Source organism: Anguilla rostrata, chromosome 16 (assembly GCF_018555375.3).
Source record: "Anguilla rostrata isolate EN2019 chromosome 16, ASM1855537v3, whole genome shotgun sequence".
Taxonomy (NCBI): Eukaryota; Metazoa; Chordata; class Actinopteri; order Anguilliformes; family Anguillidae; genus Anguilla; species Anguilla rostrata.
Genome location: NC_057948.1, coordinates 14,277,361 through 14,294,159, shown reverse-complemented (window position 1 = coordinate 14,294,159; position 16,799 = coordinate 14,277,361). Strand labels below are relative to the sequence as shown.

The following is a 16,799-nucleotide window of genomic DNA, read 5'->3' as shown; positions in this document are numbered from 1 at the left end:
TTAACATAAGCCATTTTGCATCCTCAACATGACCCTATAACAACAGAACGGTTTAGTCAAAGCTAAATACAATTTGTGTAACACTGTCACAGCCTAAACAAACCTGACAGAAATGTCTGCTCAGTAAAAAGACTCAGCACTTGGACATAAGGTCATCCAGTACACATTATGATTATATTAAATATATAGGTGGGCAACACCTGTCATGTTCCCAAATTTTAATTGCAATTGAAGGGAGGCGATAGATGAGACATGTTTACAGATGTGTGTCGCTAACTCGTGGCCAGGGCCCCTTGAAAAAGAGATTTCAAGGGGATTTGCCTGGGAAAATGAAACATAAATAATTAACAAAAGTGATTTGTTCTTTAGCAAGCAACAAATTGGAACAAATGTCTATAAAAAACCTGCCCCTCCCCCCCCAGAAGCTCAACTTTATCAATCTAAAAAAAGAAATGAAACTGCACTGCTTGGCTGGGAGCCTCTCTGGGCCCTGGGGAGAGTGAGGCGCTGCCGTTACCCAGGGGAAGCTGCTCACACGCGTGGACGTAGCGAGCGAGCAAGCAAACGAGTGAGAGGCTGAATTGGCAACAGTGTGGCACTACCATTTCTGGGGCTGAGAAAGCGTGTTAGACTCGCAGACATCTGTAATTCAGATCAAAGGACAAAAAAAGAGAGGTGAGACATTGTATGTAAGGCAGTGCTCTGGAAAAGCAAAGCCTGAAGAGTCTGGGTCCTCAGTACGCGGCATGCAATGACCTCTAAATAAGACCACAGCGGGAAAAAGTGGCCCAAAACAACAGGCCACCAGCCAGTCCACTGAAACACTCTGGTTTATTGTAGCCTCTCTAAAGCATGTCAGCCTTTCTGCTGCAGGGCAATGGCGGCTCCATATTTTGGGAACAGGGTTGAACTGACTGTAGAACACAAACAACAACAAAAACACATCTGAGAGGAGTCAGGTTTCAGAACCTACTCCCTCTCTCTCGTTCTCATTTAAAACAGTATATCTGCACACACTGTAACACAGTAACCCTCCATGTGCAGTAACACAGTAACCCTCTGTGTCCTGTTACCTTGCGCTCCTGAAAACATACAAGACCACTATTACTAGTCTGCAAGTATATATACTGTATGTATTATTATATATATATATATATATGGGGCGACATAGCTCAGGAGGTAAGACCGATTGTCTGGCAGTCGGAGGGTTGCCGGTTCAAACCCCGCCCTGGGCGTGTCGAAGTGTCCTTGAGCAAGACACCTAACCCCTAACCCCTAACTGCTCTGACGAATGAGAGGCATCAATTGTAAAGCGCTTTGGATAAAAGCGCTATATAAATGCAGTCCATTTACCATTTACCATATATATACACTTGCAGCATATACAGTATATATGTGTTGTGACAGTGTCTCACTGGTGGGTTTGCGAAGCTACATCTACACTGCCAGGAGAATTCACACTCCCTGCAATTGAAATTGGGCTGCAATAGGAACCAACTGTACAAAAAGACTGTATTTTAAATCACACACACTCACAGGCACATACGTACACAAAGGAAAGTGAGTGAGTCCCTTCCTGCTTCAGTACCCACACAACTGCATCAGTGTGATACAGGTACGAATGCAGTCCACCAAGACCAACAATACCTTTAAATAACAACATCATTCTAATTTTTCACGAGAACAGACACAGCTGAGTATTTGATGAGTATAAACATAGCCTCCTAAAATGTCCAGCAGTACAAATGAAATAAAAAACCTGCAGAATAAATAATAACATTAATATTTGAAAAACAACTCAGTGTTTGGTCAGAAGTCACAAGGACAAGCAGGGAGATATGGCACACAGGTGGCAAGACTAGTTAGTGCTTGGCCAGGCCAATCAAACCCTTTCACAAGTTTTAGGCTTTACTATCCCGCAGTTCACAAAGAGGGACTAGCTAAGTGTACAGATGTGGGATCTGACACAGACCTATAGTTCACAGCAATAATATGCCTGTCTTATAAACATCTGTGGATGAAAGCAATCCAGTGTGTAAAAACATGTTGATGCCTCCATTTGCACTGTAACCAAGGAGAACAAACCATAACTAATTTTGAACAACCAAAATGCTTCACATGACTTACAGATGTCTGGGAAAATGTGGACAGTCCTTTTCAGACTCATCAGTGCTACAGAATGGAGCATCAGCCTCACCCACTAATGTGAACTCAGCTAAAGGCACAGACTGACTCTTTCCCCCTACGCTAGTCGCCTGCATTAGGGCGGGATTCCCGTGAGACTCCTGGTCATTTGTGCGGTAGTGGGAGATATTTAGCCTACTGCGGGTGGGAGCGGGTGATCAGTAAAAAAATCTGTGGGTCCCAATGTCCCGAAAATTATTCTGTATTTAATTAATGTAAAAATGAACAAAACTATGTTCCACCTGAAATAGCATAGTTATTAGCATTATAGCAAGATATTCATTCATGGTTTCCCCAGAGCGATGCATTTTCACGCTTACTTTTCAGCCAAAGTTACTTCGTTATTTTAAGGCATGTAGTGTGTGTACAGGTGTACGGCTGGGAACCTCATTGGTGTCTCCAACTTGGTATATTATACTGCTAGCAAGACCTGACATGGCTCAATGTGCTACACATGGGGAGTGTCATTTCAATCTCTCCTTTGTCCTCCAACAGAAGACTGAGACTGAACACTCTTCTCCCCACCTCCCCAAAACACAGAGGCTTGGCAGCTGTCAATTATCCTCCACTTAAATCATGCACGACCAAGTTGCAGGATGGGGGATTGTGTCACCCACATGCAGATCGTTCCTTTAAAGAGGTTTAACCCCTGACTCCAGCCTCTGATCACATTAGTGACATGTTAATGAGACCCAGTGCTTCTGTCACCGTGGACTGGGAGCTGTAGCAGGGGGGTCTGGGCCAGGACCGTCCTTCATCCATTTCCTCTGAAAGATGAAAACGCTTTTATCCCCTGCTGCTCACAGCAGTGCCGTATCCCTGACTCCTGTCCTTGTGCACACAGCACATTCGCAGTAATGAGGGAAAGCAGGGTCATATCAGCCCGGAGGAGGAACTAGGGCTTTACTGTACCATGCAGCTGGTCTCTGAAGGCCTAACTGGCCTTTACTTGGCAACGAGGGTGAACGTAGATCCTTCATCACATACATGCACATGGATACAGTAAGAGAATGTCAGTCACCCAAGAGGGTTAAAATCCCTTTTACCTCATCGAGGGATTATGACCTTGGCACAGATTACACACATTTCAAACACGGCGGTTTCTTTTCCCCAAAGACAGATGAATGGTGCTGGTTGGCTTTAGCTTCAGCCAGGTTTCTGAATCACTGGCTTCCTGTGCTCCATCTCCCTTTGCAACGTTTGTCTACAGTAACCCATAAGAACAAAACAAACTTTGAACTAAAAAATGACAAACTGCCCACACGTAACAGGAAAGACCAACGATGCAGCTGCAGGATCTCAGTGAGACATGAGTGCGCTGCCATGACCAGGCCTGGTGTACATTCCTGGGTCCAACTCAACACACGCCTGTTTACAAAGCCAGCATTTATTTTAACTCAACACACGCCTGTTTACAAAGCCAGCATTTATTTTAACTCAACACACGCCTGTTTACAAAGCCAGCATTTATTCTAACTCAACACAAGCCTGTTTACAAAGCCAGCATTTATTCTAACTCAACATACGCCTGTTTACAAAGCCAGCATTTATTCTAACTCAACACACGCCTGTTCAAAAAGCCAGCATTTATTCTAACTCAACACAAGCCTGTTTAAAAGCCAGCATTTATTCTAACCAACACAAGCCTGTTTAAAAGCCAGCATTTATTAACTCAACACAGCTGTTAAAGCGCATTTTTCTAAACAACAAGCCTGTTTAAAAGCAGCATTATTCTATCACACAGCCTGTAAAAGCCAGCATTTATTCTAACACAACATAGACCTGCTCACAAATCCAACAGAAATGCAGTACTGAACAGTTCTGTGCATGAAGGCACAGTGAGTATTACACTGTTTCACCACATCAAAGATGCTCCCCCTCCATCACATGATTCCAAACATTCACACCTAGAGGGGGAATCACAGGGGCTCTGAAAGGGGTCTTCAGTTTGACCACCGCTTAAAATTCAATGACAAGGCATTGCCTTCAAACTACGCTCTCCGAAGCTGACACATGCCCAGTCTTTTAAACCAACTTTTAAAACAACCAACTTTTAACATGCCAAACTTTTAAAGCCTTAAAAAATAGCTTAGACATTTTTCCACAGACCAACAAAGCAGTCAATCCGCTCAGTAGAATCCACAATGTAGGACTGGAATAAAAACTGCTGTCCTCACAGTGGCTTTTGGGTTGAATGTGAAAAAAGGTAAAATTTTGAGACTGGCAAATCTTCAGTACCACACATTATCCTTGTGTGGTAAAGCTGGTATGACTGGGCAAGATTACACAGCCACCCAAGTTACTAGCATAATACTTTCGAGCAGTTAGGCTAACTACAGAAGCAGTGGTATCCTATAATGCCCTTTCCAAAAGCTATTATGGCGTAATGTAGGCACATTCATAAGCGCACCTAATGGAGCAGTCTTTCAATCTGTTGAAATCAGGAAGACGAGAAGAATATTGATTCTGACTTAACAGTCCATTGGTGCACCAGAGCAGAGCTGCCTTGATGGCAGGGGATACTGTCATGGGCACAAGAACTCTTCAAACATCAAACCTCCTAACAAACACAGGTTACTAAGGTTGAAAACCTGAGTTTTGGACACAGCACATTTTCCATTACAGTACATTTGGACAGCATATTCTTTTTTCCAGATAATCCATTTAACTAGATATTAACTGAAGAATTTCAGGTTAGGCACCTTGCCCAACAGTGTCCCCCACCATAATACCAAACCTACAACCTCACACTTCCCTAATCATAATACAAGACTGCCTATAGTTCAGTCCAGTGCAGAACTTATAGAGGGAGACCCAGCCTTGCAGCTTGCCAGAGGTGAACACAGATGTGATCGACCTTGTGTCTTAGTCTCGATTTACACAAGTCCAAATATTTCAAGAGCAAATACAGCCAAAAGCAGATTATGCGGTTTTTTTGAAGCTAATACCACTTAATTGGTTTAACCGCTATTTCTTTTTTACTATTATATCAACTTTCTGAGCTCAAATTTGCCATGTTTAATTATTTCAAAGAATTGAGTGGAGCTTACTCAAAAGTCAAGGTTCAAAAAATTCAAGCAAGCCCCACACAAATGAAATAAGCACTGCTCACTTAATTTTATGACTTGAATGGATATTTCAGTAAATGGAACTTGATTTCAGCTGTCCTGACTACTGGAATTTTTTTAGTACACTGTAATCAAATCATTTTGTCAGGATGGCGGTTATGATTTACAGTGTATTATTATTACTGCCATTATTGTTATTATTCTAGCACATGCTGGAACCTTATTGTTCTCTTTCTTTCTTTAGAAACTGCAAGTACTAAAGTAACCATACTCGGCAGGTGGGCTGCTATGGCCTCTACTCTGGGAAAGTACCACACACGTATTGATAGCCAGATAGTGGTGCCATTATGCAAACAAGAGTTCCACATGTGCATCAAAGCAATCCTGTAATTGTTCAAATACATGTACCATTACACCCATAGAAATAACAGAACTGCCATTCAAAAAAGCAAGTAACAACTGGCGTGCTGTAAAGAGCAACAGAACAAAACAGAACAGCAGAGATCAGACAGAACTACAAACGGGTTACCAAGTCTGCCCAAGCCAGTAAGCCCTGTGTCTTTTAGACAAAAGAAGTCTCGTCTGGGCCAATACACCACACAATAAATTTCCACATAAAACACCTGCTTCAGAGACTTATTCTGTTATTCAATTATCTCTATAGCCTTAAGTTCAAAAGGTTTCTAATTAATTCCTTACTGGGCTGCAATATTTAAACCACAGCTTCAAAGGAGCGCTTTATTAGACCATGGGGGGTGTTGCTTGCGGTAGCATAGCCAGCAAAATCCATGGTAACCACAGGAGCATTCGTCTGGAACACGGGTTCCAAAGGAGACTTGGGGGGCCCCGAGTGGAGAGCATCACCAAATTCCAACCCCAGAGATCCCCTGTAGTTACGACACCTTCCAATGTACACTGCATCAGGCTGGAAAGGCAACAAAGACAGTGGCAACAAAGATAAGCTACCTGCAGCAAGGAGAAGTATGTGGACAATTCTTCCACTGTCCACTACAGAGCACCGCAGTTCAGCAAGCATTTCCACAGAGAGCCATCAAGCCTAACAGAGAATATGATCCAAGCGAAACAACCATTTCCTCTGTTCACAGTACTTTGTTCTCCGTATGACATGTATGCCCGTTCAGATAGTGCCAAGCATGACTCGGCCATATAAAATGAGCCATAATCTCATAACACTGAGAGATATCCACAACAGGAAGAGCAGCTCACAGGCTTTAGAAAAATCTGTCACTTTCAGCTGCACAGCAGTCACACCACATCAGTAAGTTGGTTTCCTGTGCATCAATTTTACGTCAAAGCTAAACATCATATATCTCAAACTTTGCTATATACAGTAACTATGATAGCACACTTCCCATTTAGATATTTAGCGTCCTCATTTAATGTCCTCTTAAGAGGATATTCTTTTCACAGCTGGTTATGGTGACTTTACAAACATATTCAGAAATTCACAAAAAAGGCCAATGCAGTAACAGCAGGACCATCTCCGCTGGCTTACCACAAGGCTCAGTGGTCTCTCCTGTGTTGTTTACCCTACAAAAATGACTGCCCTGAAATGACCTTTCTTGTATAGTCCGATAACAAAAACTGTGGACACCTCCAACTATGAGGAAAAGCTCCAAACTACTATCAGCCAGTTCCAACAACAGTGTGACCTAAATTTGTGAATGTAGGAAAGAAAAGGAAATAGTCATGGACTTCATAAGAACACTGTCGCCCGTGAGGCCCCTTACCATCAGAGCAAAAAAAAAATGGAAAGAGTTGGGGAGTTCAAATATCTGGCCACCATTTTAAACAACAAACTGGTCATTGCAGCCAATTGTCAGAGTGCATGACAAAAGTAAATCAAAATTGTTCTTTGTCCGCAAACTCAGGAAGTTCAGTTCCAGTCAGTCAGTACTGAAGGCATTTTACACCTGTTCCTTTGAATCAGCACTGACGTTCAGCCTAAAAGCTTGGTTTGGCTCTCCAAATGACATCAGACAAACTAAGCTGGAGAGGATATTGTTACTGAGTAGAACGACGATATGGAGACAACAAAGAACAATGAAACAACTTTATGAGGAGCGCGCAGTCAAGAAAGGAGAAAGCATATTGGTCCTTCCCTCACATCCCTTAAATCATCCATTTGAAATCCTGCCACTGGAAGAAGACTTCATTTATTTTTTCTGATTTAGCACACCGTGAAATGTATATTAGCAAGTAATATATATATATAAGTTCAATATAATTTATGTATGGAAGTTTTTACTTGAACTTCCTTAATAGAATAGTTGTAATTTAGGAACCTCTGAATGCAATTTCTGCAATTATATTTCTTAATGTAATTTATGTACACTGTTTATTTAATTTCTTGTACACCAGCTACTGTACTTTGCTGGGTAAGTTCTCCCTATAAAGTTATTATATTCTATTCTAAATACATATAAATGACAAACTGGTTGACAACAAGTGACCTACTGATAAACAGGGATAGAACTTACATTTACAACTTACATTTACATGACACCACTGTGGGGGAAAGAGTTGATGCACTCAGAATTCAAGTTAAATAAGATTTACATTTGTACAAATAACTTAGTATTAGTCACTGGGCATGCAGCTCACTAAATAAATAAACCATCTAAGTATATTTCATGTAATTGAAGAAAACTACAAAATTGCTTAGTGCCTACAGATTGCATGGCTGCCTCTCTCTGTCCTAGAGCTCAGGGGGGAAAACTGAATCAGTGGATTAATTAATCAGCCAGTTAAGGCTCTGCCATCCTCTGGAATGAATTACCCAGCTGGGTCTCAGATGACTGCACAGATGCTGTGCTCAGGCAGCCCAGCATGACTGCGCAGCCAGGGCAGACAGACAGGGACCAACAACCAGCCTGTCTCCTACCAACTCCTTAGTGGCGTGTGAAGTTCCACCCCTAACAGAAGAAGAGCACACAGCAAGGGGATATTAACCAACACACATTTTAAAACTCTTGAAGGCTGCACTAAAAAAATACAGGATTTATTTAGCGCCAGTGACCATTTTCTGGGACCCTCTTAACTGGCCTTTTCAGTGCTGGTCACTTATTGAGTTAGCAAGTGAGCATTTTATGGAGTAACTTTCTCCAATAATGGAATCCAGCCCTAAAAAATAAAGAAAACCTGAGTTGTACAAAGTAGTGGCCTGCAGTCTGATGGGTTGCTCTGCATGTGGGACAGCCGGCAGTATGGTGTGTCCCAAAGCGGTGCTCTATCTCTCCCCGTTAGCTCACCCCACGAGTTTGGGGCCTTGGCCTCTGCCCTTATCGCAGAGCTGGCAGGCTGGATGGTGACGTGTGCACCCTTGTCGCGGTCCCCTCTTCTTCACACTCCTCTTGCTACTCTCAAGGGCAATCTGCCCCCACTGAAAACCCACAATCCACCAAAATAACTGTCTGCTCCACCAACTGCCAAGACGCGAGTTGAAACGCAGGGAGTAGCTGTTGATAAGGGCATCCAGACAGAAACTCTCCTGAAAGAGTAACTTTAACACACAGGCTTCCTTGGGGGGGACCTCCATAAGCAGGTTCTGTTTGGCAAATGCCAACACAAAGAAGGAAAATCCACCATTAAGGAGAAGAAAGCTTGTCCCATTCATAAGGTCCAGGTTACCCGAGTATGCAGGAACAGTATAACTCTTGAGGCACTACACTGTGGTGGGAAACCTCGTCTGGCCTGTTCCTCCCACTTCATTCTTCAGCTCAAAAAATAAAGAGCATTAGTTAAAATAGTAACAGCATTCGGTCTTTAAAACTAATTCCTCTTTTCATTACATGACGTACTTATTCTACACACCCTCACGTTCTGCAATGCACTTCTGCCAAGGCAGGAATGCAACCTTCGTCAACGCATCTTGATAAAGAAACGCAGCAAGAAAAACGTGGCAAACCGGACGACTGAACACGAAAGGGGAGGAAACCAATTTTCCCTTTGCTCTCGAGTCCACACAGCCACCGCACGTGAAATGGCATCATGAGAACTTCACGCATGACGCAGATTCCCACCAGCTCCAGTCCACTCGCACGCTGACAAGGGACACTGACCTCTCAGGAATGCATCTGCATCTGCATCTGCCCAGAGGGGCACAAACACTAACATCTCTCAGACTTTCTCTTCATGTGCAGTGGCTCTATTTCCACCACAGGATAACCCCCATGCACATGCCACACAGACAACCTATGTCAATGATGCAGGACCTTCCCAGTTTGATGAAAACTGCTTTATGAAAGACTGTGACTTCAGCTGCTAATAACCAATAACACTGACTACTGTACATCCTGGTACAGCTTGGTTTCCCCTCAGGAGTGCAATGTTCCTTCTATCTGCCTAGATAGAAAAGATTCACTCTAACAGTTCAACTTTGGCTACTATCAAGGGGTTCTTACCTCTTACTAACAATTAGGGGTTTTCAGTGTGTGTTTTCATCCTCACAAGAGAAAGTTCTACACCTCACTCCCTACAACTCCAAGGGGTTACATTCTGTCATCGGTCCACAAATCAGTATTTTTTTATATCTCATTGTTTTCAATACTTTCTCATTAGTTCTGTGAAAATAAATAAAGTATTGTATCAAGAACATGAGCCTGCAGAAGGGAGCCCATCAATCCCTTTTGCACAGATAGAGAACTTTCTTTCTCTGTCCAAGACATAAACACATTCAAAGCATCTGGGAATGACCTTCTATTCACACCTGGAGCCACAGGTAATTCTGCTCCATGCAAACATGGTGTGCATTTTATCATTTACTGAACGCTGTTCATAGTCATTGCCAAACCACCAAACATGAAGCAGGTATGTTCAAGGCAAATATGCTGCAAAGACCTCATAACACCCATTAACCTCACACCAGTTAGTGCCTATGAATGGTAGGGTTCTCTCATACCATGTTCTTGTCAAAGCAATGATTAGTCAATTGAAAATATCAAATACTACCTCATCAAAAATAAAGGAAAAAATGTGAAAATACTCATCATTCCACATGAAGCTAGTTGATCCAAATATGCTGCAATGGTCAAAAACTTGATAACACAAGCTAAACAGCTATCAGCCTCACTCGAGGAGCAACACATAAAAGTAAATTCCTATGTGTTCTTAAAGGGGCAGTTCACCCAAAAATAAAATAAAGCTATATTTTCACTTGCCTGAGTGCTATCTATCCATCCTGATAGTTTTGCTGAGATTTGACATGTTTTCTAGATGTCTGCTGCAACTCACCCTCGTACAATGGACCTCAACAAGGCCAATGTTTCTGTTAATTGTTTAGTTTAACAATGTTGACACTGTGGCCCAGAATACTGTCATGCTTTGGCTGAGACTTTGCACAGAGACATTGATACAAACAGTTGGTGTACTTTGGTAGAAAGTAGTTTTCAAGGCACAATGAGGGCTGTAGATGCACAGAAATGTATGTAGGTGCACAACAAGGTCTGTAGATGTTTGTGAGTAACCATGCCATTATATCTGTAAAGAAATGTTTCTGTTCAATTTTTTATGTTAATTTTTGGTGCTTTCAACACCAAAAACAGGCTGCTTTGACGTTTGTTGTTTCACAGTGAGCTGCAGAGGATATCAAGAAAACTCATTAAAATCTCAGCAAAACTATGCAAATGAACAGACAACACTCAGGCAAGTGGAAATATAGTTTTATTTTTATTTTGGGTGAACTGCCCCTTTAAGGACACCACTTCCCAATACATTAAGAAAGTGGGAAGGATGTGTCAGCAGATGCTTTGAATTCACTAGTACCTTTTATTTATACCACATGGGGCAATTAAGTTGGGTAAAATAGCATGAATGGTGCTGACATAAAACACCATACAACACACAGACATCTAACAATCATACATAAAATCCAAGTGACATGTTAAGTGCTGTAGGCATAAGGTAAAAGATTAAAAGAAAAAAAGGACTAAAAATAGCGTATAAAGTCATTTCCATAATATTTGAAAACATGCAATTTGCTAATCCAATGGTGGCCAAGAAGACGGTCAATAACTTCACTGACATCTGGTCGTTATTGGTAGTGCACTTTATATACAATATAAAACAACAACTGTGTACCAATTAATATTTTAAGTTATAGATGCTTGAGGAGAAATAGATTAAAGGTATCTCTCTCATTGACACGCACACACACTGTGACCTTTTTCATTCATGGGGAGGAGAGGGGGGCAGTCCTCACCTTATTGTCGGAAGGTTTAGCGGGTAATCCAAGGGCTGGATTCCCCTGATGCTGAGATTGAAGAGTAGTGTTGGTCTGCTGGGGTGAATGTGAATCCTCTGAGTCTTTCCCTCTGTGATAGACCACCCTGTCCGAGATGTTAATGCTCGACGCGCAGCCCATGCTTCAACGCCACTTTCAGAAATTTCTTTCAAGTGATTTGCTTTGGCCTTTCTGCCAATTTTTAACACCTACGTTTCACTCTTACGCCTTTCTTTTAATTTTAAGGCAAAACGCACTCTTTCTCTCGGTTCCCTCACGGAGACCATGAATAATATATTTTCCTTCCCTCCTAGCCCCCCAACCAGGAAATAGATTTCCTTTCTGACTTTCACATGAAGTAATTTATTTTTAATTTTCGCAAACGCGCGCTTCTCTTGCAAAAGCATTAATTCCGCAGTAGTCTTACTTTGATTATTTAATTCCATACGCTAATGACCTCTTCCGCTGGCTCGTCTCGTCGTTGCCTTACCGCATCATCGTGAAGGTGCAATTTTATTTTTGTATTTTTCTTTCTCCAAATTAAATCACCCACTCAACCCAGACAGTTGTTTTTATCCATTTGTCAAAGTCTGTTGCTTCTTTTCCCCCACTACAAATTATATCCGATCTTCCCTGCGATATATTTTCAATTTAACGAGCTGGTGGACGCGTATTTAAAACACGGGGCACAAATCTGTTCTCCAGTTTGATCCACTTCACACTTGCACATCATCAACAGGCTAAAAGATATACAACGCATAGTAGCCTATCCTCTCTACACCCGCTTTCATATGAAGACTCTCTGCACACAACGAAATGCGCTTTAGTCCGATCAAACATTCCAACAAGCCAAAATGTAAATACAATTAGCCTAGGGAAAATAAGCTATCGTTCTTTTTGCAAAACCTCAATACAGACCATTATTAGTTCAGTGACGAAGTGTAATAATAATAAATTCGTTTAAAACGGATTACAATGTTTCAAAGGCCCACTGCTTTTTTCCTCTTAAAAAAGATGTAAAGGCTGTCAATTTGTCTGCGGTACCTCCTCTGGAGAATGAAATCGTATAAATCCACACACACAGCTCTCCGTTCTTAAGTTTCAGTTAGCAAAAAAGAAGCCTTTTCCTTTTTATGTCCAAACGTAAAGGCAAAAATAAGCCACATAATGCTGTTTTCTGTTAGTCTTTCTCTGCCTTTCCAGCGTTTGCCCTTCCAATTCTTCAGCACTGCTTGACAGCCGCAGATCCAATAAGAGTACCCGCAAGGATTGACCTCCAGCCTTTACTGACGTCAATGCAAATTAGCTCAACTGAGCGAATCAGTTGCATGAAGCTCACTGGTGGGCGAAACGTACTTTCAGAGGCAACTTTTAAAAAGATCTGCGTTATTAACAGGCGACTTTTTTCGCGTTCATAATGACGACGAGAACACGTTGTTTTTGGGATGCGATTTTTAAAATATGGCACAAAAATGCAACAATATAGCGATAATGATATTCCATCCATGGTTGCATTTATGATTTACCAGCATTATTGGTTTCTACACCAAAAAAAAAACACCTGGCAAAAATGTTACTTATCATCCTGACCCGTAAATAAATTCCTTGCATGTTGAGATATGTGAGAGGTATTTAAACCACTCCAATATACATCCTAAATAGTAGCCTGCCATCTAGCTAATGTACAGGAACCACGATGTTGTTTAGAGCTACTCTTGCATAATTCCCGAGTGTTCGACTTTTGTGGCGAAATGCAATTGTTGCTCGTGCAATCATCAAAATAAAAAGGTATACGGTTAAGCTGACATCAATTCAGTTGTATAATAAACAGCAATATCTAGAGCGATGGTTTCATCGCCAGCCATTCAGCTAGCACAGGAGTAGGCTATCAGTTGTTTTAGAGCTGCTCTTATGCATAATTCCCAAGTGTTCCACTTTTGTGGGACACAGCGTAGTCATTCTGCAGTTGAATGTGATGTATTATGGTAAATTAATAAGGCCTCCTCTATGTTGAAGAAGCTGTCTCCCCAGGGGATGAACAAAGTCATTCAAGACAGTTTGAGAAAATCCTGTATTAGATATATAACAATGACAACACTGAGAGTAATAAGGCTGAATATTGTAATATGCGTGCAAAGATTAAAAAAGAACCAAAGGGAGGCCAAAAGGCTCTTTGAAAGGTAAATTGACCAAGATGCAAAAACTAATCCTAAATGTATCTTTCAATACTGTAGTAGGAAACAGAATGTCAAAGAGGATATCAAGGTGCATCAGGAATGAAAAAGGAGCATTGCTTTCTAAGAACAAAGATATTGCTGATGCCTTAAATAGTTATTTTATTGAGAGTTTTAATAGAGAAGAGGTTAATAATAGACTGGAAGGCATATTCAGTACTCAGAATGTCTTATCAGATAATGAAATAGAGAATAAAAAAGTACAGGATAAATTACTTAAACTAAAGACAAATAAGGCAGCAGGCCCTGCGACATATACCCAAGAGTACTCAAAGAGTTAAATATGATCATCTTTAAACCACTGGCAGGTATTTTTAGACAGTCCTTAGAAATTGGAGAAATACCTGAGGACTGGAAGTGGGGTAATATAGTACCAATATAATACCAATTTATAAGAAAAGGGGCCATATTACATTTTAACTTGCATCTGTAAAATACTGGAATCTACCATTAGAGACAAGTTGTAAGTATTTCTTGAAAATAGCAACATCCTAAGGGATAGCCAGCATGGTTTTCTCAGGGAATGTCATGCCTGACAAACCTTCTGGTATTCTTTGAAGAAGCTACCAAGTGTTTTGATTATAAGAAGTATTATGATGTTACATACGTATTATGATTTACAAAAGGCCAAAATTTGATAAGGTACCACATGAGAGACTTGTTAGTAAAATGAAGACACTATAAATTAGAGGACGTATTTCAGAGCGGATTCGGAACTGGCTACAGGGTAGAACACAAAGAGTAGTAGTAGGAGGGATATTATCTGAGCAGGGAACTGTTGGAAGTGGAGTCCCACAAGGATCGGTGCTGTGACCACTGCTCTTCCTCATATGATGATACAAAACTGGGAGGCCCAGTTAATAGTTTGGAGTCACCTAAAGTAATCAAAGATTTTAATAAAATCCAAAAGTGGGTGGAAACCTGGCAAATGAAATTTAATATAGCCAAATGTACAGTTCTGCATGTGGGAAATAAAAACATTAGGCAGGATTACTTTATGGGAGGAACAAAATTGGAATGTGCGCAATTTGAAAAAGACTTGGGAGTAATAGTTGATCAACCTCTTCAAGCTTAGTAAAAGGAGACTCAGGGGTGATTGGATTAAGACTTTTAAATTCATAAAGGGGATCAACAAAAACTTCAGATTGAGTTCTTTTCCTCCCTTCCTTCTGACAAACACACATTTCCTCATTGTAATTATATATTAACTACAAGCTTTTTACACCCCCTCCCTGTCTACGACCCCTCCCCCAATACTGTCACACCACCATTCATAACCATACTCTATATTCATGACACCGTATGAATCAGTATGTCCAAACACATGTATGCACACACACTTTGTAAACTTGATAGTCAGACTCAGCCAAGATGTAGCTTATCTTGTGTGGCCCAGGGGTATGTCTGCTGCTCTAAACAATACATATGATCATCTAGCAATGAGCAAATGATGAGTAGTGAAGTTGAATAAAATTTAACAATTCTGTCAGAAACACAGCAGCTGATAACACAATGTCACAATAATTTTGGGGCAGGGTGTCACTTGTGTCTGTTTATGTTTATACAAGGGCAGGCTGTCAAATGTGACGACTTACCCCAAAATCATTGGAAAATTTGCCCCAAACTGCCCAAATGTTGGCTAAATCCCAAAATCATTTAGAATAGGATTACAAATGAAGTATCAAAAGACACATTGTTCTCTCCTTTACCGAGTAAAAAAAAAAAAATTTCCATACACAACAAAGTGTTTTACATACAAGTGCACAGTGCTATTGTTTTTTTTTTAATTAAAAAAAAAAAATTTTCATTTTTACTTTAAAGGGTGAAAAAGTATAAAAATGCGTGCACCAGATTATTATGTCCTTGACCTCATTGGCCACACATACCATTACATTTTTTAGGTAGCACCCTCTGGTGTTGGAGTCAAAAGTGGTGTAATAACATGTGACAACATGCTCTGGTCTCCCCTACTGTACTACTGTATATAATTTTTATCTTAAATCTTTTTTTCTTTCTTTTTTGGCAGCTCCTCTCGCCTTTTATTTGAAAGCCAGTATTAGCAACTGTGTTAATAGTGCAACGTGCCTGGAAAGTTTTCCTGTGACTTTGAGAGCACTTCCATCCTTCCAGTCTTTGATTAGCCTCCAGTGTTTTATTTTCATGTAGAAGTGTGGCAAATCTTCCAGCAGGTGGAGACAAAGGGAAAGGCAGAAATAAGACTTTTGTTTGATAAAAGGAAACCCTGCCATTTGACACAGTGAGTCCGTGTTTGACAAAGACATGCATTTTTTTTTATTTGCAATCAAACAATGTGGTTAAAGTGCACATTCTCAGCTTTTATTTAAAGGCATACAATACAGGATTTTTAAAATATTCTAAAATAAGTATGCTAAGGCATATCCATTATGAGACTTCTTTGGTAGTAAACACAGGCAAAACAATCCTGCATAGTATGCATTTAAGGACAGTTTTATACATTTCCGTTTCACCATACAGAAATTACTCATAAAGCACTTTTATTTTATAAATAGCCCCCCCTCCCCTTCATAATGTTTGGGACAAATGGTGTCACGGGTGTTTCTGATTAGTTAGGTGTGTTCAATATCTTCCTTTGTGCAGGTAAAAGATCTCTATCAGTATCTAGTTTTGATTCTTGCCTTTGGAGTCTGTTATAGGCATTTGTCAGCATGAGGGTCAGTTGTGCCAATGAAAGCCATTATGAGGGTGAGAAATAATAAGCAGTCAGATAAGCGAAACCTTAGGCTAACCTAACTGTTTGGAACATCATTAAGAAAGAGAGCACTGGTGAGCTCAGAAATCACAAAGAGCCTGCACTTCAACCTCATATTCATTGTTTTACTTCAAATCAAATGTTTTGAAGTACAGAGCCAAAACTACAAAAAATTATGTCACTTTCCAAATACTTATGGACTGCATATATCAGTAGTTTATCTGATTTCAGTACTGGCCTACTTCTAATTGTCCCGCGCCGTCTTACTGTCCTGCTCCATTGCGTAGGACATGCAGGACAATGCAGCGATATGACTATCAATATGTGAGAAATTATGCGAT

The 16,799-nt window shown here is 40.7% G+C and overlaps 1 protein-coding gene across 6 annotated transcripts in view; it reads right to left on the bottom strand.

The window, feature by feature from the left end:
- The window catches only part of LOC135242002 (high affinity cAMP-specific and IBMX-insensitive 3',5'-cyclic phosphodiesterase 8A-like), a 36,716-nt gene extending 23,954 nt beyond the window's left edge, over window positions 1-12,762 (bottom strand). For 4 of the 6 annotated variants that reach the window (XM_064312858.1, XM_064312855.1, XM_064312856.1 and 1 more), the window contains exon 1: window positions 11,473-12,762. In XM_064312858.1, the coding sequence (XP_064168928.1) occupies window positions 11,473-11,634 (162 nt within the window). In that variant the 5' untranslated portion in view covers window positions 11,635-12,762. Of the gene's footprint in view, window positions 1-6,218; window positions 6,483-11,472 lie in introns of those variants that run through there. The other 2 variants (XM_064312859.1, XM_064312860.1) reach the window with 2 other exon arrangements.
- Between the last annotated feature and the right edge of the window lie 4,037 nt (window positions 12,763-16,799).